Source organism: Phyllostomus discolor, chromosome 4 (genome assembly GCF_004126475.2).
Source record: "Phyllostomus discolor isolate MPI-MPIP mPhyDis1 chromosome 4, mPhyDis1.pri.v3, whole genome shotgun sequence".
Taxonomy (NCBI): Eukaryota; Metazoa; Chordata; class Mammalia; order Chiroptera; family Phyllostomidae; genus Phyllostomus; species Phyllostomus discolor.
In genome coordinates, this window is record NC_040906.2 from 75,614,224 (window position 1) to 75,636,032 (window position 21,809).

Consider the following 21,809-nt stretch of genomic DNA (forward strand, 5'->3'; position numbering starts at 1 on the left):
ATACCTCATCGAGGAATATACCATAATGGGAGAGAACAAGATAACATGAAATACCAGAGAAATGTATAGAACAGATATAGAAAATTCCATAACATACCAGAACCCACATTTTTATCTGACACATTTGGTGACCATGTTCTTCAGTTGAATTAAATTTCTAATGCAATTTGTCTCATCAGTCTATTTGTCTGTTATCTTTAGTTACCTAGTGGGAACTCTACTTACCTTTAGCATTTGTAAAAACTGTCTCTTTATTTCCCCTCTACACCAACCCAACCCAATTTGTTTTCTGCTCTTGTATTAAGAATTGTCACCACTAACTATGTGATTACAAACACTAGGAACCTTTGAGTCATGCTCACCCTCTCCCTTCCAGTAACCAAGTCAGACATGTCTGTTTCCGTCATGGCTTTAATGTCAGCCCCACTTCTCTCTCTCTCTCTGGCCTGGTTACCTGCAGCCTTGTTATTTTAGTAGGCTGACTCCTTCCTGTTATTTAGGACACTGTCTGGATTGCATCTCTTCAGGAGATCCTTCCTTGGTGGCCATTACCTTCCCACAATTTGTCTGACAGTATAATCACTCAATAAATATGTGATGCATGAAGGACTAAATAAAACTATTCAGTTTAGTACAGTTCTCTATGTGGTTTCTCAAACAGACTATAATAAGAAGTACAGTTAATAGGAGACATTGAATCACTTTTAATCGGAGATAATTCAACATCAGTATGGAATAACTGAAAAAGTAGAGGCTTTGGGACCAGATCAATTTGGATTTGAAACTTGTATCTGCCTCATAGTAACTGCTGTTGTCTTAACATTTAACCAAACCTCTTGTTCTTTAATTTATTCAGTAAGATGGGGATAATAAGAGACATCTCTTGGGGTAATAATTAGATGAGATGATATATGTAAAATAAAAAATGCACAATATATGTTTTCCTCTCTTCTTTTAAAATATCATATTATGGTGACTTAAGGATTTCATTATCACAAAACGATGATAGACACCCATGGTTTTAAGTGAACTAGTTTTATCTTTATTTGGACATGTATAGAGTAACCTCCCTTATGTTGAAAGTGGTAGTGATGATGTTATTTTATTTGATTCCTGTTATTTCAAATCACTGCCATTTTTCTTTGCCAATGAGCATTCACAACTCAATTAAGGATAATAAGAAATAAAGCATTGTCAGTACAATAATAAATGTACAATGGATCCCTATATTGCTAACAGATAAGGTGCAAACTTTACTAACTCCTTACTCTGCATTTAGGTAACTCCAAGTCTGAAGGAAGACCACCTTTCCAGTTTTATCTGATTAGTTATTTTTTTCAACCCCTAAACTTTAGCCAACTGTCCCTTCTCCCCTACTTATTTAAATAGTACTGATGCTTCCGGACCCAAGACTCCAGGTCCCAGGTTTCTCCTGTTTTCGCAATAAACTTGAGGCTTCCTGGTTTTCCTCAGCTCTTACTTTTCTCTTCTTGCTTGGAACTGACAGCACTTAGTGCCTTTCCCTTCATTCTCAATCAGGCTTGCACTGCTTTGTGACACTTCTTGTATAGGATAGAGCTGATACTTCTCTTTTTATTGTTATTTAATGTTTTCTTTATTTTGGCTTATTTTACCAATGATATCGTCAGCTGTTTTGCAGAAGGGATGCTTATTGTTTGTACTTCTTATATTGTCAAGAGATTTGACAATATTTTTATTTGTTAACTTATTCATAGGATGTCTAAAACAGATTTATATATAAATATTCGGAGTGGTTCATACTACCTTGAGTTTTGTAAGAATGTTCTTAATAATGAGTTCTAGTTTCAAAATATGTGGAAAGTGTTTGTGTACATAATAAACATTTCAATTTGTTTGTAGATTTTTTTCAATACCTAGGCTCATCCTTCCTTCCTGTTTCATCCTTTGTTGTTACAAGCATAATTATTGAGTGTCTTTTATGGATTAGGCATTATGCCAGAAACTGGGAATTAAAAGACTTGAGAGGTTGCCGGAGTAATCTGAGACGTCTAAATTTAAGTAAAGCCTTTAGTAAAAAAGCTTCAGAAGATATTATGTAATTTATCTCCTTAAACATCCATAAAGCAGGTCAGAGTGCTGATGACTGCAGAGTGGACAGATGTTAAGAAGCCAATTGGAGATAATTGCTCAGTGCCAGGTCCTACCTGCAGATGTTGATTCCATGTCTTCTGTGCAAGGGTTCTTTACACAGTGCTCTCCTGGCCATCATCATAAGTGCTGAAAAGGAACATTACATGGTGGAAAAAGGCAAAACTGCCCACTTAATTGATGCTACACCATGGGACAGCTTTTGGGAAACTGGCTATACTCTTTTTTTAACAGCCTGTAAATTACCCATCACAAGAACCTAGGAAATTAAATGACTGCATTTCCTTTTCTCTTAGATAAGACTTTCATTTTATATTTTTAATTGTTTGAGCAAATGAAAACATTTTGTTATGCATTGTTCTTGAAGGTTTTTGAAAATCCACAGCATTTAAATATGCAGTAAAAAATTCTAATTACAATGAAGTAGCTGCCAACTAAAGCATGTTCCGTTAAAATGAAATTTATATATCAGTGATTAATGAATATTAGAACTCAGTTATCTTTCCACACAGATTTTTACAAATGAAAACATATATATATTTAAGTCAAAGGCTTTTGAAATGTTTAGGAGTAATTTTCATTTATGCCTGTGTGTATTATTGAACTGCAATAATACAGTTAGAGTGAAGCATGAGCAGCACGCTTTGGAACGGATACAGTGAAGGAGAAGCCGGTGCTCCGCTTGCTCCCGTCTCCCATCTAGTTCATCAGCAAACCCAGGCCGGCTACTTCTTGTCCCCTCCAGTGCTGCCATCTCAGGCCAGCCACTGTCCTTTCTTTCCTCTTCTCCTCACTGTCCTTCCTTCTTCCGAATGCTTTTTCACAGTCTGTGTTCTATTGATAGTGAGAGTAAAATTTTCTGATATTAAAAAGTAATAAAAAAATCTCATGACATATATAAACAGATATACTAGAAATATAAGAGATTACACAATGAAAAATTTAAAGCTTTATATATATAAAATATAAAAATCATGTCCTACTTGGGGGTATAATGCACATCATATTATTAAATCTATTTAAAAATCATATATTTTAGGAATTTTTAAAATAGTAGAACAACATGCTAAGTGATAAGTGTTAAAAGCAAAAAAATCTTTTGTAGTAATGTGTATATATTAGAAAGTAAAAACAATAAGAGTAAATATACTCAAGATACATATATACTTTTGTATTTTCCCCACTTAATAACCTTCAGTCTCTATCCATTGTTGTTACCATAAAATCTAAAATTATTATCTTGTTTTACACAGGTCCATTGATTTCCTCAGCCTCTTCTCTGACCATTTTCTCATTGAACAAATTGCTCCAGCCTCCCTGGGTCTTTAGTTAGTTCTTCAACCCGTCAATTTTCTTCTTGCCTTAGCTACTTTGTCTTCTATTTGATGTCCATCATTTAGCCTACTACCTTGCAAATAACAGTGCTCAACATATATTGGCTAAATTGTCACTGGAATGCAAATAGTGGCTATCTCTTTTGAGGTTGTTTGTGGGTGACATTCTTTTAATTCATATTTTTGCACTTAAAACATTTCTGAAGTGAACACGTGTTATAATCAGAGAAAAAAGAAAATAGTGTCATTCTAGAATTGGAGAGCTTGATAGGTGAAATATTGTACAGCTAGTCAGGAGGAACTTAGAAATTAGATTATTAGAATCAGGTCAAGGATCTGTACAAGAAAATCAGTGAAGTGAGGAGATGCACTCAGGTACCATGGGTGGACTGTTGGTTAAGTTGGTCCATCCAAAGCTGTGCTTTCCGACACAGTAGCCATTACTGTGTGGCTATTTAATTCACCCTTAAATTAATCAAATTAATTAAATTTAAAATTTAGTTCCTCAGTTGAACTAGTTATATTTCAAGTGCTGGATAGCAATAACTAGCAAGTCACTACTGTGTATTAGACAGTACAGATATAGAACATTTCCATCATCGTAGTTAATACTCTGGGATCTAAAATCCTGGAGAGTGGCTATCAAGGAAAAGGAACTTCAGATAGGCATCCCAAGAACAAAGACTTTGGTAATGAGGCTGAGCAACAGCTGGAAGAATGGAATTTAATCTTTTGTTCAAGGCCTAGCTAGTGAAGCCCTACAAGGGATTGTTTAATATGAGTAACAATCCAAACTGGCATCTGTGTTAAATTGTGTTTTGTACCCTGATCTGTGATAAGTGGTTGGGAGTGAGTTGGTAGGGGAGTGATTGAAAGATTCCACAGGGCAGGACTGAGAGAGAGAACCTAGTCCATGAAAGGAGTATTACCAGACTGTGTGTAGTGGTGGTTGCCATACTGAATGCCTGTCCTCTGTTTTTCATTTCACTGCCTTTCCCTGTCCTTTAAGATACAAAGGTATGCCCCTTGATAATAAATAGGTGGCCTCACTGCTACAGTGCTGAAGTGTTTCAGTATCGCTTTTCACATATTATGGGAATAGGGTGAAAGGCAAGCAACTAGTTTATTCAAACCGAGCAAGAAAAGAATAAAATCTCTCATGTTGAATTTCACTGTGTTGAATAACTTTGTATTTCTTAAGCAAATATGACTCAGAATGTAGACCTGAGTGCATGGAAAACAAGGGAAACCTGTGTATGGATTGCATTATATGAATACAATCCCAAGTGCAGAGAAAGGTGTTAAGGAGCTTGCAGCAAAGCTGCATTTTGATTAGACGATTATAATAGCAGCTTACTTATACTTTTGGTGAGATGGTAAGTTAATGATGTAGTCGTTAATTTGAATTTAGCAGACATTTTAAATATAGGTTTCTCTTACAGAGACAAAAGTTGCAATTTAAAGCTCTTTGGTGGTCTAAAAACAGCTTAATTCTGTAGTAGCATGGTAATAAGTACTAATCCAGCTTATACAGTGATTGTAGTATGTCATGTTTGTGAAAGATTGCCCAACTGCTTTCTCTGGGTTTTATGTTAATTTAAAAATATTAAACATAAAACCTTATAACATCTTCATGCTGAGATAAACTGTTCAATTTAACTTGTGCTCAAGCAGCAGCTGTCAGGAATTATCTTGTTCCTAGTGGTTTTTGCTATCACCTTGTGCCCTCTCCTGCCAGACACGCAGTGTGGGATGATAAAGCTCACCTTGTTAGGATTTATTGCTTAAATAACACCTGCAGCAGGATGAACACCGGAAGCCTGGGGATTAGCTGCTGATTGAGTGATGTCACTCATTGTATTATTACAAACTTTTTTTTGACTGATGACAGGAAACAAAGTAAAAATTGCCTATAAATCATACCTGCGTTCCTTTTGCGGGCATGTCCATTACTTGTTTTGGGGAGTCATTAAGCTAAGTATTTGAGGAGTTGTTTGTTGTACAATTTAACTACCATTTTACAAGTGAAAAAGCAAAGAGAACTAGTATAGAGATAATTTTCGCAATTGAGGAGTATGAGGACTATTTCAAGATTAGGAATACAAATATAATGAAGTTCCTGTTAATGACTGAACAAACTAAAGGAGATGTTGGTGTGGGCAGTCCCAAATAGTTAATAGTATGAAAATCATTGTCATTTCACTTCTGAATGTATTGCATTGTTTCATTTGGGACTTTTATGTGGAAGGCCCAACTTTAGATTTGGATTCCTTGATTGCTGGTAGGTAGGGTAAGGAGAGGAGATATGTGGTAGAAGCAGAGTGAAGGGGTCTCCTTGGTTAAACATTTTCTACAGATGGTCCACCCTAAGGATCATGCTCACGTAAGAAATGAGCAATTGGATTATGACTAGAAGTACGTATATGATGGGTTTATTGTTTATGGCAGGTAGCATAGTTTTCTCTTCTACTTATGGCCATTTTGTGCATATTCTCCCCAATTGTAGTTTTATAATGTATAACTTAACAAAAATTTGCAAGATTAGATCAATGAATTACAGTATACCAATTGCTTAATTGTTAACATTTGCACATTTTTTATTACTCTGTGTAAATATACACATGTGAGTATTATTAGTAGCCTTTTGACAGTAATTTAAGAATTAGTTGCAGACATCCTGAAACTTCACACATAAATAATTCAACATGTATCTTCTAAGAATAAGGATAGTCTCCTATAGAAACCAATAAAATTATTACACTTAAGAAATTTAAGATTGATGAAAATTTACCACCTTATATTCAACCCATATTTAGAGTTTCCACGTTGTTCATGTAATGTCCTTTATAGCTGGGTTTTTTTTTTCCCCTCCAACCCATTATCTAGAGTGAAACTTTGTTTTGGGGTCTCTTCATTTTCCTTTAATCTAGGCTTTTTTTCTTTTATGACATTAACCTTCTTGGACATTCAGCCCAGTTATTTTGCAAGATACTTTTCTCATTGTTTCCTCATGACCAAATTCAGATCAGGCGTTTTTGGCAGGAATAATACATTGGTGATTTGTATCTTTTTCAGTGTGTCACATTGGAAAATACATTATATCACTTTCTCTTATTATTGGTCATACTTATTTTTGATCACTTGGGTAAATTAATGTCTACCAAATTTCTCCTTGATTAAGATACCCCCCTTTTTAAAAATTAACAAGTAGCAAAAGAGCTGCATTTAATGAAGTTTTCTCCCTTGTGTGTGGGAAACATTGAGATTGCTTAGATCTTAATGATTAAGGATGAGTCATTGCTTGCAGTGATGTGCCTGTTGGGTGTGGGGCATGGGGATAGAGGGAGAGGCAGGAGAATTCCCCAGGAAGTAGAACCGCAAGTGGCCATCCAGTTTCTTTTAAGGAAAATATTGACTGAGATTCGTAGTTTGTTATTCTCTTTACTAAGGATAAGATTTGTAGATAACCAAATGTTTTCATATTTCAGAATTTTCAGTCTAAGTTTTTGAAAGACTTGGTGGTACTGGGAATATTCTTGGTTAAAACAGGGCATTTTCTGACTATAGTTTTTCTATTTGCTTTAGTTGGATACATAAACACAATTGAAACAATAATGCATCTCCTTAGTAAGATTTTTTTTAACTTTAAAGCAACAAACCATGACATTAATATAGCAATGTGGGTTTAAAAGAAGAGATCACCACATTTTGATCGTATGTGCTATTTTTAGCCCATGAAGAAGACACTTGAATTCCTATTTATGATATATGCACTTATTACATAATCATTCTTCTCATGTGAAAGGCTAGTGCTGCAGATCATATAAACACCTGAAGTTAGCCATTCAGCTTGTCAGCGAGGGAGAATTTATAGTAGTTGTAATCATGGTAATAACAAACATGATATTTTGTATTTATTAAGTACAGAAAAAAAGTGTATTTGCAACCTAAGTCGTCCATGACCAATTCATGTCCGTGGTGTAATGGAAAGCACATCTGGCTTAGAAGACTAGGAGTCCCTGCTTTGCCGCTTTCTACCAGTGTGATGCCGGAAAACTCTAAACCTACTTAGACCTCATTTTTTTAAATGGGACCAAAGCTGTAAGCTTTGATGCTGCATTATGTTATAAAGGCATTCCATCAAAATTGTGCCATTTAAATGTACCTGTAAGTTTTACCTTTTTCGTGTCCATACGTGGTAGACACTTCGACAGTGAAACATTTCCAGGTTGTGTCAGATAGTCATTACTACTTTCTGTTTGTTTCTTTAATACTTTGTATATGTCAGTGTCACAGGCAGCATTCATCTTAGTCTGTGGTCTTGTTCATCTTTTCTCTCCTTCCTGGCTAGTCCCTGACACATAGTAGGCAGTTAGTAAATGATTGTGGAATGAATGAGGTAGTAGGTGCTTTCATTTGTAAATATAGATAGGTAAGCTTTGTTTCCTCCCCCTCCCCAAAGAAAAGCAATCAGTCTTCCTTCATTTTTTAAGCATTTATATTTTATATAAGGGGTTTTTCAGATCGTATATCTGGTGCATTAGCAGTCCAGTAGTGGAGGAAAAGAAAACATTAGAAAAAAGACAGAAATATTGCAGAATATTTAAAAATGGGGGGAGTGGGACATGGCGAGAAAACATGCCAAGAGAAAAAGACCACACTAGATGTCTAGCGCGTAAATCAAAAGGGTTTATATAACATCAGCATGTGCCATTCCTGCTTGTATATTGAATTTCAGTAGTTGGTTGCATAAAGAAGTAAAGTGTAATGAAACTGGCAAGCAAAGTATTCCCTAGTCAGCCTTATCTTTGTTCCATTTGTCCTTCAGATAGAGCTTTTCTTGCCTTTTTCAATAAAATCCATCCAGCTTTTTTTTTTTTTTGCATCTCAGTAACTGAGCTGAGAAGACCAATAAGATTCAGAGCTTTTATAGTTCTTAGCAGCTGCTTTTTCAGAGATCAAAACTTAGAATGCTGCTACATGGTATTAATTCTTAACTATTGATGTGTCCCTATAGAGAACATGTTTTTCTGGGGGTAGGATAAGGAGAGAGGAAAGGAGGGCAAAGGACAGCCCCGTTCAAGCGTGCTTGGGACAGTAAACCCTAATTTCCTTATTTCCTAGGCTCCTCTTTGCAAGCTCAGTGCTTAACCTGACTGAACTGATTGCCCTTCGGCCTGACCTTGGGAAATTGAAAAAGATTCTGTACTTCCACGAGAACCAATTGGTGTATCCTGTCAAGAAATGTCAGGAGAGGGATTTCCAATATGGATACAACCAAATTCTCTCATGGTAGGTATCAGTGGTATCATTATATTAAGTCCTTCACTACCTTTTTCTTTATAGGTGGTTAGCTTTTAAATCTGGAGACCTATTGCGCACTTATTTTAAAACACCTTAAAGTAGGTACAAATGTTTAAACATACCTTCCATAGTAGTAATTACTCGTGCCTCTGAGTATATGTATAAGATCACAGCTAATCCTTTTATAGAATACACTAATTAACTATTTTCTACAACATTCAGAATAGAATCAAAGGGTCACAGGGACCTTCTTTGCTCCTTGATTCTCTCCTCTGTTGTTTAAGGCATACTTTTAGGAAAGGGCAGGCAGTCTGCTCTTATTTGCCAACCACTTTCAATGCATCCAGCTAAAATCAAAACAGAAAATTTTCAGAGGCATAAACACAAAATAAGGCAAAATGGAGCAAGGGTTTTTTGGGTTTTCTTTTTATTGTTTGTGAGAGAAAACTATAGAAAATGAATCTTTAGGTAGTTACTGGTATTTTTTTCCCCTCATTGAGTCTTCTGAAATCGCACAGCCTTAAAATACCATGACATTTCAAAGGTGATGGTCCTTCTCTATTGTTACTTCAACGAAGTCCATCTCCTGAAGCTTACTTAATGAAAGAAGTTAATAACAACTCCGAAAGGGCCTTGCTGTTGGATCCTGTTCACATCACTGCAATAACCAAATGCACTAAGTTGTGGCTGTGATTGGGAACTTTTTACTCATTTTTTTTTCTTTTTGATGCTGAAACCTGGGAATGTTACTCACCTTTTTTAATGGTTATTAGCAGTCGGGATTAATGATGTGTTTAAAAAGACTCCCAACTCTTGCAAGTATATTCCAAGTTTTGTTGACATAGAAAAGCAGCTAAATGGTAATACTTCTGTGTTTTGAGCATTTTGTAAATGTTTTCCTGCAATCATTTTTACAAGCTGCTTCAATTGTGAAGTAGCAGTGCTATCAAAATAGAGTGGAACTGCTTCACATCAAATGTCTCATAAAAAAGCAACCATTTTAAAATTTCATAATAAAATTAAAATACTTTATTTTATATTGAAACAGAGAAGGGAAATATGTTTTAAAAACAAAAATAAAATCATTTTGTGCTTTATCAATATGGAAAACATTTGTAATATTCTTTTGATTTCTTGAATTAGCATCATTCTTTTCCTCAGATAGTGCATGTTTATTACCCTTGAGAAATAACTGGGGGAAAAAATTAAGCCTATTTTTCCCTTTATGAGTGGCTTTAAAGTTAATGGAAGTTACACTCACTCATATCAGGGAGGAAATGCGTGAGAAAGAGTATTTCTATAAACTGTCTTGGATCTTTAATTTAGCATAGACTGGGTTTTTAAGAATGTAAGTAGTTGGGTTGCATGCAGATATTTGAAAAACATTTAACTTACTCCCCCTCATCTCTCTCTTTCATAAAAGATTGTTTTTGCTTGTAGGGAATGAGACTATAAAAACTCATACTTGATTTTTCAATATCGCTCTTCTCAAGAGGGTAAACTGATAGCCAAGTTTGCAGAGAAAGAAGTGGACTTGATCATTGGTTGGCTTCTTGATGAGAAAATGGTTCACATTTGTCCAGAGGAAAAATAAGTGTTAGAAAACAGTCCTGTTCAGATTCACTTTGAAAAGCATGACTCCTGCTTCCTCAAATGTTTCTTTAGTTTTCTTGCTGACTTCTGCTTTTGTTGGCGCTGGCAGATTTCTCTCTTGACTGTGTGGCAGTTAAGGACTTTAGAGATGACTGACATAAGCACTCACCTTAAATAGAGGTTTCACTAACCCCTTGACTTATGAACACATGTCGTAACTGTATCTTATGACCTGTGGGTCGCTATTACAATGTGTGACACATGGTGAAAACAGACTAGCTGTAAAACATCCTTCAACTCTTGGTGTGTGCTTATATTGGCTTCCCTATTGCTTGGTGTGTCAGCACTTCTGTGACATCCTTTTGTATTATCCATGTTGTAATCACCCCTACCCCCAAATTGGCACTAGGTCACAACTAAAAAAAAAATGTGCATGGAAAAGCAGTTTTGTCGGGGAGGCATAGGGGAGGCAGGTCAATGTTCTTTTTGTTGGTTTTTCATTCCTCTGTGTATTAATAAGGGGAACTTAAGCTGTCTCAGTAAATGTGAATTAAACTAAACTGAGGATTTGCTATGGTATGTATTCCTGTTCTGTAAGCTCTGCTTATTCATTTGTGTTTTGCAGCGTATGGACTTACATTTCTTTTACATTCCTTGACCTACCATTTCTAAGGCAGAATAAAATTTTATTGGACCTTGTATTCCTTTTTATCAAAGCGTTTATATTCATTTTATTGAGATCCAATGATGGTGAAACTGAATCATTGCTTAAAGTGGTGATTTTCAGCCTTTCTCATCTCATGGCACACATACAGTAATTGCTAGAATTCTGTGCACACCAACAAATACATCATAGTTTTTGCTGATCTGACAGAAAAAATAGGTGTAATTTTGATTCATTGACACTGGACAGCTATTATTGTATTGGCTATAGTAATTTTTCCATTTGAAAATCTAAGGGAAAGGAGGTCAGTACCCCTGACTAAATTGTCAGCTTTGCATGTTTTAAACATTCTATGCTATTTCTAGATCTTGGCTAATTACAAATATTTCTAAAAACCTGATCATGAAGCACTTTTGAGACTACAAAAGTTCTGTCCTATCCTCATTCTGTTATAATATTCTGAAATTTAAGTAAGAATTTAGCAAATACAGGCAAAGGGTATAGAAAATAAAGCTGTTTCATTAAAAATGAAAATTCTTGTGCCATAGCAGTCGAAAATTGCTGGCTTAAATCAAAGAAGGCCATTTAAAAAAAATAATAAAGCAGGTCAGATCAAGGGTGGAAGGTGGGGATAGCTGAGGGGAGAGTGGAGAAAAAAATTAAAAAATTAAAACAATGATTTATTTTAAATCACTTTTTTGACTCATAAAGGGAACATACTAATATTTATACTACATACAGGGTGGGCAAAAGTAAGTTTACAGTTGTTAGTATGGAAAATAGTACAATAATTAAATAATTAATAAATGATAATATGAGAATATAAATGTAGTTTGTGTACTCACAATTGTAGACCTACTTTTGCTCCCCCCTCCCCCCCATATTTAACGTTTTATCCAGCTCCTATCCATGGTTCTCATTTGTGTTCATTGGTTTCTGAGAAAATGTTATATAGGCAATTCTGAAAACTGCTGATGTATTTATGACACATAAACTTTGTTTTCACATTGCCTTAAAACTATGTATTTTAGATTGCTTTTATTTCAAAAATATTATGGGGAGGAGCACAATCTTTTAATCTAAACTAACAACCAATATTATATTTATTTTGTTTAATTCTGAAAGTTCATGATGTTGTAGTTCTTTATAATGCATTCCTTTATGTAATCAGCTCTACCAATTTCTTCTACTTCTCTGGCTGTTCCAGATATTCGTAATGAAGTAAGTTACTTGCAGAGACCGCATTTAATCCCTCCTGTATAGGGCCAGAACTTTATAAAACCAAGTTTCTTGAAGGAAGGGTTAAGAAAATAAAGACTTTAACCACATATTTTGAAGGTGTGCTTTAGTATGAAATAGCTTTATCTGAATTAGTATCTTTGAAGGTAGTGAAAAATATGGCAAAATTCTGTTCTCAGTAGTATGGTATAAAACAATATACATCACTGACCTAGAAACCCAGCACGGGTAGTTGGGCCACAAGGAAAAAGGTCTTAGTGTACTTTTGTTGTTGATAATATAGACAGTTCCTGACACTGTGGAAAAATATACTTGGGTTTGAAGCCTCATAGGATTGCATTAAATCATTTAATTCCTTTCCTGCCTTTCCTCCCTGATGACAACAATCTAGTTTTCTATGATATAATACTAATAAAACTAACTTATCTATTAGAGGCATTTTGATAAATACTTATGGAAGTGCAGAGGTTTTTGCAAATCGAAGGTGCAGTGTAAACTCTGATTAATATCAAGGTCTTGCTCTTGTAACTGAAAGTGGACTCATGATTTGTATTTATCCTTTCCCTTTGCAGCCTGGTAGCTGATGTAGTGGTATTCAACTCGGTTTTTAATATGCAGTCATTTCTCTCTTCTATTGGGAGATTTATGAAGCTGATTCCTGATCACAGACCTAAGGATCTGGAAAGCATCATCAGACCCAAGTGCCAAGTTATTTACTTTCCCATCAGGTTTCCTGATGTGAGCAGGTCAGTGTGTTTGACTCTCTTTTCAATATTGTGTCAAATTATTTCCCAAACGTATAGGAATTGGTGTTCTTCTTGCCAATTTTAACTTCTCAGCATAAGCATGGTTAATTAGAGAATCGAGTTCTATTTCACCATGCTGTGATTTGCAAAGATTTTAAATAATCATTTGTCCCGCCTATCACTGAATGGTTACTTCTGATATTGAGTTCTTCCTTTATTTTCTCCTATTTGTTTGCCAAAAAAGCTATTTTAGCTTTTAACACTTACTGTTTTCTTGTGTGTGTGTGTGTGTGTGTGTGTGTGTGTGTGTGTGTGTGTGTGTTGTTAAAGAAGTCGTTGCCACACATATTTCTCAACCTTTGCAATCAGCTTCTACCCATTGGTTTATATGTATAATAGTAACTGTTCTAAGTAAATCAATATTCAGTTTCACTGCTTGTATTACTTTCATTTCCCATGCTATTTTCTTCTACTTTTTTCCTTCTTCCCTTTTTAAAAATTATTTTTATTATCTTAATAAAGAGTTGGGTATTCTGTGTTAGGTCACAAATGCACTTAATTGCCATTTCTCTTTCTCAGTTATGAAGGACATTTTTTATTACCCTTGCTGCTGGGCTCACCCTGAATTACCAATGGATGCTGTGGCTCAAAGGGAACATTCTAGAATTCCTTTTCACTTTTGATTAAACCCAGCAAAATTGTTTTTACTACCACCAGAAATATTTCTCCCCTGTGAATAGTAAGTTTGCTTCAGTGGGACTCACACTAGCTGGGGATGCTGCTGGTTTGCAACTGACTGTGTCCTTAAAAAGAGTTCAGGGACGGCTGTTTCTTCCCCATCCTTGAAAGGAAAGCAGGAAACCATTTAATGTCCATAGGTGCTGTGCAGGAGGTCAGCATTACTCTCTGTGTTCTCAGCTTTTGGAGTTCGCCCAGGTTTGCTGTGGAGACAGTTGTCTTCATCCATACCCAGTAATGTTGTTTTATTTAATATTTAATTGAAGAAAAATCTGCCTTTTACAAAGTCAAATGAGTGAGTTACAACATTTACATTAGAACACCTTGCTCAATCCTTAGTTTATGGAGTTCGGAAAACAGGCTCAGAGAGGCAGAGACTGTCTTGAACGCACACAGCTGGTTATTGTCACAGACTGTATTAAAGTTTAAACCCTGCGAGTTTTCTGTTACTGTCCAAGCTTCCTATCACTATAGGTCATTTGTCAAATCATTTCATGTTTTATTTACGGTTTGGAATACTATCAAGGTAAGTGAAACTAAGATAATTGATTCTCAGGTATATATTTATATGTCCAAGTACACATAATATATATTTGTATAAATACAGTTTTCTTATGTATGATGAGAGAATTGCAACTTTTAAAAATATAGCTATATTTAGATCCCCGATTAGCTCAAATACAGCTTATACTTCAGGTCATATTTTTAAAATATGAACCTTATTTTTGAGACGTTTTTAAGTTTTTTATATAACATATAGTCAAACTATACATCTTTAAGGTGAATAGGTGGTTATACCACATCTTACTTATTATTGCGATAGAATTCCAAATAAATAATGTTTTAAATTTATTTGTATATCATATATTCCTCTATTATCATATGCTTAATATACCTATGGCAATTGAATAGTTTATTAATTTGGACTGTATTACCATTAATACATCTAGCTAAATGGAAGAAGGTTAAGAAATATTGTGGACAAGATAACATTCATAAGCAAGGTCTTAGCCCAGAGTGCTATTTGAATTATTTTCAAATGGTAATTTGCTTTATCCAACCCAAACTCATATAGTGTAAGTAAGTGATTATTTGCATGAATGACAATCACTCTAATGCCTCCAGTCTTAAAAGAGTATTATTTTGTTGAGATGTTGAAAAATACTTAGTAATTCCAAAGGCAAAATAACCAAGTTGATTTTTTTAAAAAGACAATTTTTGAATGTTTATATCTTTCTCCCTATTCAGATATTGTTTGGTCATGGCAAAAATGGATTTAAGTAAAAACAAAGCAGAACATACAATTAAATTATTAATACAATGTGCTATAATAATATGTGATAATGGATATTAATTAATCAGGGAGGGTAACAGCTCTATTTAGAAAATATATGAGGCTTTATAGCATTGATGACTGTTAAAACTCCATGTATGTCTGTCACATAGAAATTTAATATTTGGCTTATGGCACCTGCTGTTATCTAATGTCCTCCTCACCCCGCCCACCCCACTGCTTCATTCTCAAAGACCAGAACAACAGTATAAAGAAAGAATATTCGCTTTAAAACATTTCATTATATGCATTAAACATTTTGGGATGAGAAATCCCTTAAACATTGTGGTCACACATGCATGCATTTGATCTTGACCCCCTAAGTAGCTCTGTGCCCTATGTGAGTATAGTTAGTGACTCTGAGCCTGGGTTCTTTAATGGTTGTGATTATTTTTACCTTATCCCCTCATAGGTGTGACCAGATGAATTAATGTATGTCAAATGCCTAGCAGAGCGCCTGCCATATAATAGATGCCCAATAAAGAAGAATTCATCTTATTAATACACCCATGCCATTGTTTCATAACCTAACACATTTATTGCCACCTGAATATAAAGGACAGTCTTCTTCTCCTCCTTTTATTAATCAACACATGAAAATAAATAACTAAAAACAGAGAGAGAGAGAAGTACTCTGCTAAAGGAGCATCCTTATATTAATAAAGAGATTAATTAATTAATTTTCTGTATCATTTTGACTCAGACTTTTGACCTTACCAGAACCTGCCATCCATTGATTGAGCCAACTCCTTACTTTAAAAAAAAACTTTATATATTTATTTTTAGAGAAATGAGAAGGGAGGGAGAAAGAGAGGGAGAGAAGCCAACTCCTTACTTTTATTCTTATCTTGCTCTAATTTTCCTCCTCCTTTCTCCAGCTTAATTTCCATATTCTATTCTAATACTCTCTTGCATGTACTCTCAAATCTGTTGCACCTTTTTCTCTGTATTTGATAAGATGAAGACATACAGCCATACTTACTAGTCTATTCTAAATTTATGACTCCTAAATTCAGATGGAATCTTTGATCTGCCTGGCAAGCATGCCACATTTCCCCTCTTTTAAATAACTAATCATACATTTTCCTTTCTTTATAAACCTCTAATACTAAATCTTCTATCTCCATTTTCAGATCATGACAGAAAATAGGAGCAATCAGAAGAGAATTTCTGTACTCTGCCAGCACCACCTCAGTGCAGTTATGTGCTCCTGGGTGCATAGTGTCCACCTGCACACCTGTTACTACGATGAAGTGACCTCAGCTCTGTCTGAGGCCCTTCCTTATCTCCACTTCTTTACCAGAGCCTTCCTTTCTCCCATACCTAAGGACTATCATTCCAGCAAGTTTTTCTTCTTCATTCCACATCAACAGCTTTCCTTTCTTCTGGATCATTCCTACTAGTATACAAAAAAATGCTATTTTTTATGTCTTTTTACAAAATGCTGTCTTCCTTCCACTTCTTCCTTCTGCTACTGCCTCATTTCTTTCTTTCTCTTCGGAGCAAAGCTTCTTGACATGGTTGTAGATATTTGTTGTTTCTAATTTTATTCCTGCTGTTCTCTCTTAGAGCTTCTTCCCTGAACTGTTTTTGTGAAGGTCACATATGACTTCCATGCTGTTGCATCCTGTGGTCAGTTCTCAGTCCTCATTTTATGTACCATAGCAGTAGCAATTGACACACTGTCACACTCTTCGTTTAGCTTCTAGGCACATAGGTTGCTGCTTCTCAGACTTGTTGCTAGTTCCTTATCATTACTCTGCCCTTTAAATTTGGACTGGTCTTTGGCACTCTTAAGGGGTTGGTAGAGGAAGAGCGGAGGATTGAAATGAGAAAAAAAGATAAAGGAGTCAGGAGGTCAACAATGAGAGAATTATCTTGTGGAATCAAGGGAAGAGAGTTTTAAGGAAATGGTCAGTAGTGAAGTCAGAGGAGTGAGGTTAAATAATGTGGTGACTAAAATGTATCCTTGAATTTTTCAGCTGAAGTGTCAGAGGTACCCCTCCCTGCATTCTGTTAACTCACAGAAAAGTGTCATATGTTCTTTCAGGTAGCCAGAGAAACTTGGATTCAAGTCCAGATGAGATCTCTTTCTCTTTGTATATCTCTGTTTTTTACATACACGCACAGATTTTGTGGATGAAGGCCCCAAGGCCCAGAGAAGTTTAGTGTCTGCTGGTAAGAACAGAGCAGGAACTAGAACTCAAATCTCAAAATCTCCATCCAGTGCCCAGCACACCACTTATTGTAAATGTAATTTCAGAGGTCTTGATTATCTGATTTTTCAGCTGACAGCAGATTAGCACCATCAAAATGGGGGTGCAGTAAAGGCAGGCTCACTGACAGCAGTATAAAGTGACAGCCGACTGACAGCTTGACAACAAGGGAGGGGAGAGATAAACTATTAAAAAAAATAAATGAGAAGTGAAAAAGCCTAGCAGCCTGGAGGCATTCTGTGGCAGGGCAGGCAACTCTGACATTGAAGAACCCTGCAGACAATTTTCCATGATCGTACAGCTTGTACATAAAAAGGATAATTGTGATTTTACTAAGAAAGTACATGGTAGCCAGTAAATTCTGTTTAAGAATGTAAGGAAATGCACAAGCCGCTTTTGGCAGAAATTATAAGTGAAGGTAAGCATCATGCCCTACTGTAGGGCATTCATGAGCCGTATATTTGGGAGCTAATGGACATCCAGTCCCTTTTTCAGCAGTGCACTATCTGTAAGCAGGTGACAGGGTGCATTTCAATAAGCCATCTTTTTACATCCTTCTGATTGGAGCTGCTTCATGGACCAAACTTTTCTTTGCTGCTTGTGTTATGTGCACTAGCTTCTTCGGCACTGAAGACATCCAGAGCTGCCAGATGGATGACCTGGTGGTCAACAGAACAGATTTTGCCATATTAATACCATGTCTTAGCCTGTTTGGGCTGCTATAAAAGAATACCATAGACTGGGTGGCTAATAAAGAACAGATATTTATTTTTCCTAGTTCTGCAGGCTAGAAGTCCAAGATCAAGGCTCCCGCAGATTTGGTTTGTGGTGAAGGCCTGCTTCCTGGTTCATAAATGGCTGTCTTCTCATTGTGTTTTCACATAATGGAAAGAGCGAGGGAGCTCTCTGGGGCCTCTTTTATAAGGGCTCTAATACCATGCACAACAGCTCCACCCTCATGACCTAATCACCTCCCAAAGGCCCTGCCTCCTAATATTATTACCTTAAGAGTTAGAATCTCAACAAATGAATTTTGAAAGACTGGAAATATTCAGCCTGTAGCTTATCAGAAGATACATATGATCTCAAAACTTGGTGAGATGAGACTAATAACTGAGATGTATTGCAAAGGAGACGCATTGTGTGTTAAAGGGTGTGGGTTAGATTGAAATGAAGGATATTTTACTCTGCATTTCAGAAAGGCATATTTCACACAGAGATCCATGGTGCTGATGGATATGTGATGAAGATGGAAAAGGAAGTAATCTGTAGCCTGCCCTAGAACTAGGGACTATTACATATCCCAAACTTGTGTGAGTCTCAGTGAAATCAGAACATCTAGGAATTTGCAACTTGCTTTCAGACAATGTTGTCTTTAGAAGGTAGAGCTAACCACAACAGCTAACCTTACTGATTCTTATGTTAGTTCTGCATTGTGTTAAGCATATTATACATATTTTAGCATTTTAATTTTCCAACAGTTCTAAAAGGTATTTTTTATTTCTAGTTGAAGAGGCTCAGCCATAGGGAATGTAAGTAACTTTGCACCTACATTCACATGGATAGTAAAGGTAGAACTAGAAATCAAATACTTTTTTATCCTGTTTTAGAACCCAGATTCCTAACAGTATTTCTATACCCTGTCCCTCAAAGAGGGGTTCTAGTCATCTTGTTCCTGGTACTTGACACTGACCATAAAGAGAATTGACAGAAGCATTGAACGAAAGGGAACATGTCATGGTAATGTTATTAAAAAAAAGAAAGGACTCAAGGCTTTAGACAACAGGCTTTTAAAAGGATGAAATTTAGAAAAAAGAGGATATCTGAAGAGGAATGAGAAATTTTAAGAAAGAATTCTAATAGTAAAATTGAACGAGGGGCCTAAAGAAGAATGGCAAGACTACTTCAAAGATATAGATAGCTGTAGGATCAGACCTATTTTATGTATAAGAAGACCATTTCTTTCCTATTGCTAGTTGTCTCTCATTTATCCAAACTCTGTTCTCTTACAAGTGAGCTTTAGAATGACATTGTCTTACAGGGCAAGGCCAGCCCATCACATTTGATGCTAAGGTTGGAGTGGACAGCCATGCAGAGCCTCACACTTCTTCCATCTGTCTCCCCAATGGGATCTGGTACTGAGGAAGCAGCCACGATTTCCATGTAACTACAGTTTCCCACTCCCAACAAGTTGGACCATATAAGAATGTAGAAATACAGTGAATTACTGCATCCTTGAAAAAGACCATGTCTTCTAAAAGAATTCCATCAGAGAGGCATGAGTAGAGAATTTCAAAATGGATGTTGTCTGCTTCAAATAACATTTAGTTGTATAAAAGGTGATGAGACATGAACACTCAGGCTGTTGTGGCTCAATACATGTATACATTTGTCATTTGATGCCTCTGAGTCCCAATATATTATGAAAAAAGAGTTTAAATTTTTTCATATATTTATCTGTAATTGATGTAAAAAAGATCAAATGTATGTTTTTCCAGTGGAGTAGTCCTTAAACAATTATCCATTTATTTTTGTTAATGAGGGAGGTGTGTGGATGCTGTATTATCAGGAATTCAAGTTTGGACTGGGAAGAAATTGAAGCACACGCACTTTAGACTGAGAAGTGTGTGGTTAACTGGGTTTCAGTTTTACTTGAGTCATCATCGAGAACATAAGTACTAACCTTGCTGTGGCCATCAGGGAAGAGTTTCATGTTTCTGAGGTCATTTCACTATCCCTACTTTCCACAGTATTGGATTGTTGGAGGAACCACAGGGTAAACAGGAGTGGGTTTTACTTGTGAGTTTCCTCATTTTATAGCAGATTATGCATCCCAAGAAGAGTGGTTATATATTGTTTAAAAATCTCTGCTTCCCTCTTTCCTTTGTTTTTGACAACAAAGGAAGGAGGAAAACAGCATTGGTCACTATGAATAATCTCATTTATTGAAGTCTTAAGAATTTCTCTGCATATTTCTCTCCACCTTTTCCATGTAGCTAAAATGTGGAGCCAAAACATAGGTTTATGGACTTTGCCTAACTATTTTAGAAACAAAAATGGAGAATTTTAAAAACAGTGTGAAAACTTTAAATGAAAACTCTCAGGCTGTGCAAACAAAGACGAGCAGCCTAAGGGCTTTTTGAAGAATTCTTATTAAAGAAAACACTATTTTACATTGCAGAGCAGATGTGTCAGAAAACAACAGCAGATCTGTAATTTGAGAAATTCTGGATTGATAGGACAGAAGGCAGCCCCTGTGGCTCCCCACTGAAAACTTTTTTCTTCATAGTCAAGTTCTGCATTTGGGGGTGGGGTTGCCAGAAAACACCTTAATCTACTTACCACATGTGGTCATATTTTTCAGATATCTAGAGAATGTGTTAGTGTTAGACGTATTAGTAAAAGTACTGCCTGTGTTTTATGAAGTGGTAAAGTGGGTACTGCCTTTTGAATATTAACCTAGGCCTGAAGTAGAAGAAGAAAAGTTTTAGTTTGCTTTTACAAATTTAAATATACCCATGTTTGCTAATAATTATTTTGGCTCTTCAAAATGAGTGCAAGAAATTGTGTTTCCTTTAAATGTCATTAAAAACCTTTTTTAATGGAATCAGTGTATTTAAAAAAAATCTTTTGATAAATCATTCTAATGTTGAGCACCGCACGACTCATTGTGAAGAAATCGCCTTTATATTCAATGCAACTCTTCCATGCTGCACTATATTGTAACCATCTTGCTGTTACTACCCTGGTTAAGAGACTTTTGAGTTCAGCATATATGTGCATATATACTATCCCTTTCTTTGTCTGAAGTTGCATAAAACAAACTCTTGCATACTCAAAATTTACTTTTAATAAAATTATCATCCATATTAATACCTGATTACAACAGTCAGATTTCTGCTGTCTTCTACTACAGTAACAATCAAAGCACCAAAAGCAGTGCTCTAAATTCATCAGCAACTATGCAAACTATTCTTTTATAATAACATGACTTACCCTTGTTTTCTTCAAGTATAGAGAATATTTGGCTTGATTTTACACCAAAGATTCAATATACTTTTTAAACCTCCCTTGTAGTTCTGTCCTAAGAAATTCGGGAGGTAAGAGGATAAGGGAAGAGAAATAATAAAATCAGAGAACAGGCTCAGTAAGGGACTACTACATCATCAACCCAGAGACAGTGAGAGAGGAGAAGGCTTTCTGCAAAATGGGTATGAATGTTATTTGACAAAGTAAAATGACAGCTGAGGCAAATTCAGCAAAAAGTCCACTTAGGTTCTCTTCCCCTTCTCAGGGGGCTCCAAGGCCGTCAGCAAGCTCCCCACAGTGCAGTGAATGATCATCAGTGTAGAGTCCCCAAGGCAAGAACAAATCACGTTACATTCTCTGTTCGTTCCATGAAGGCTCTGCAACCATGTGTGTTAGAAAGATTTCAAATAAATAATTTTGATATTTAAAGGGTCAGGGTTTGTTATCTTTCTAAAAATCACTTAGTCAAATCATTCCACTTTG

At 35.8% G+C, this 21,809-nt stretch overlaps 1 protein-coding gene across 16 annotated transcripts in view; it reads left to right on the plus strand.

The window, feature by feature from the left end:
• GTDC1 (glycosyltransferase like domain containing 1) overlaps positions 1 to 21,809 on the plus strand; it is a 388,750-nt gene that overhangs the window by 190,608 nt on the left and 176,333 nt on the right. For all 16 annotated transcript variants that reach the window (XM_036023527.1, XM_036023526.1, XM_036023525.1 and 13 more), the window contains 2 exons: positions 8,589 to 8,756; positions 12,837 to 13,010. In XM_036023527.1, coding sequence (XP_035879420.1) covers positions 8,589 to 8,756; positions 12,837 to 13,010 — 342 coding nt within the window. The remainder of the gene's footprint in view (positions 1 to 8,588; positions 8,757 to 12,836; positions 13,011 to 21,809) is intronic.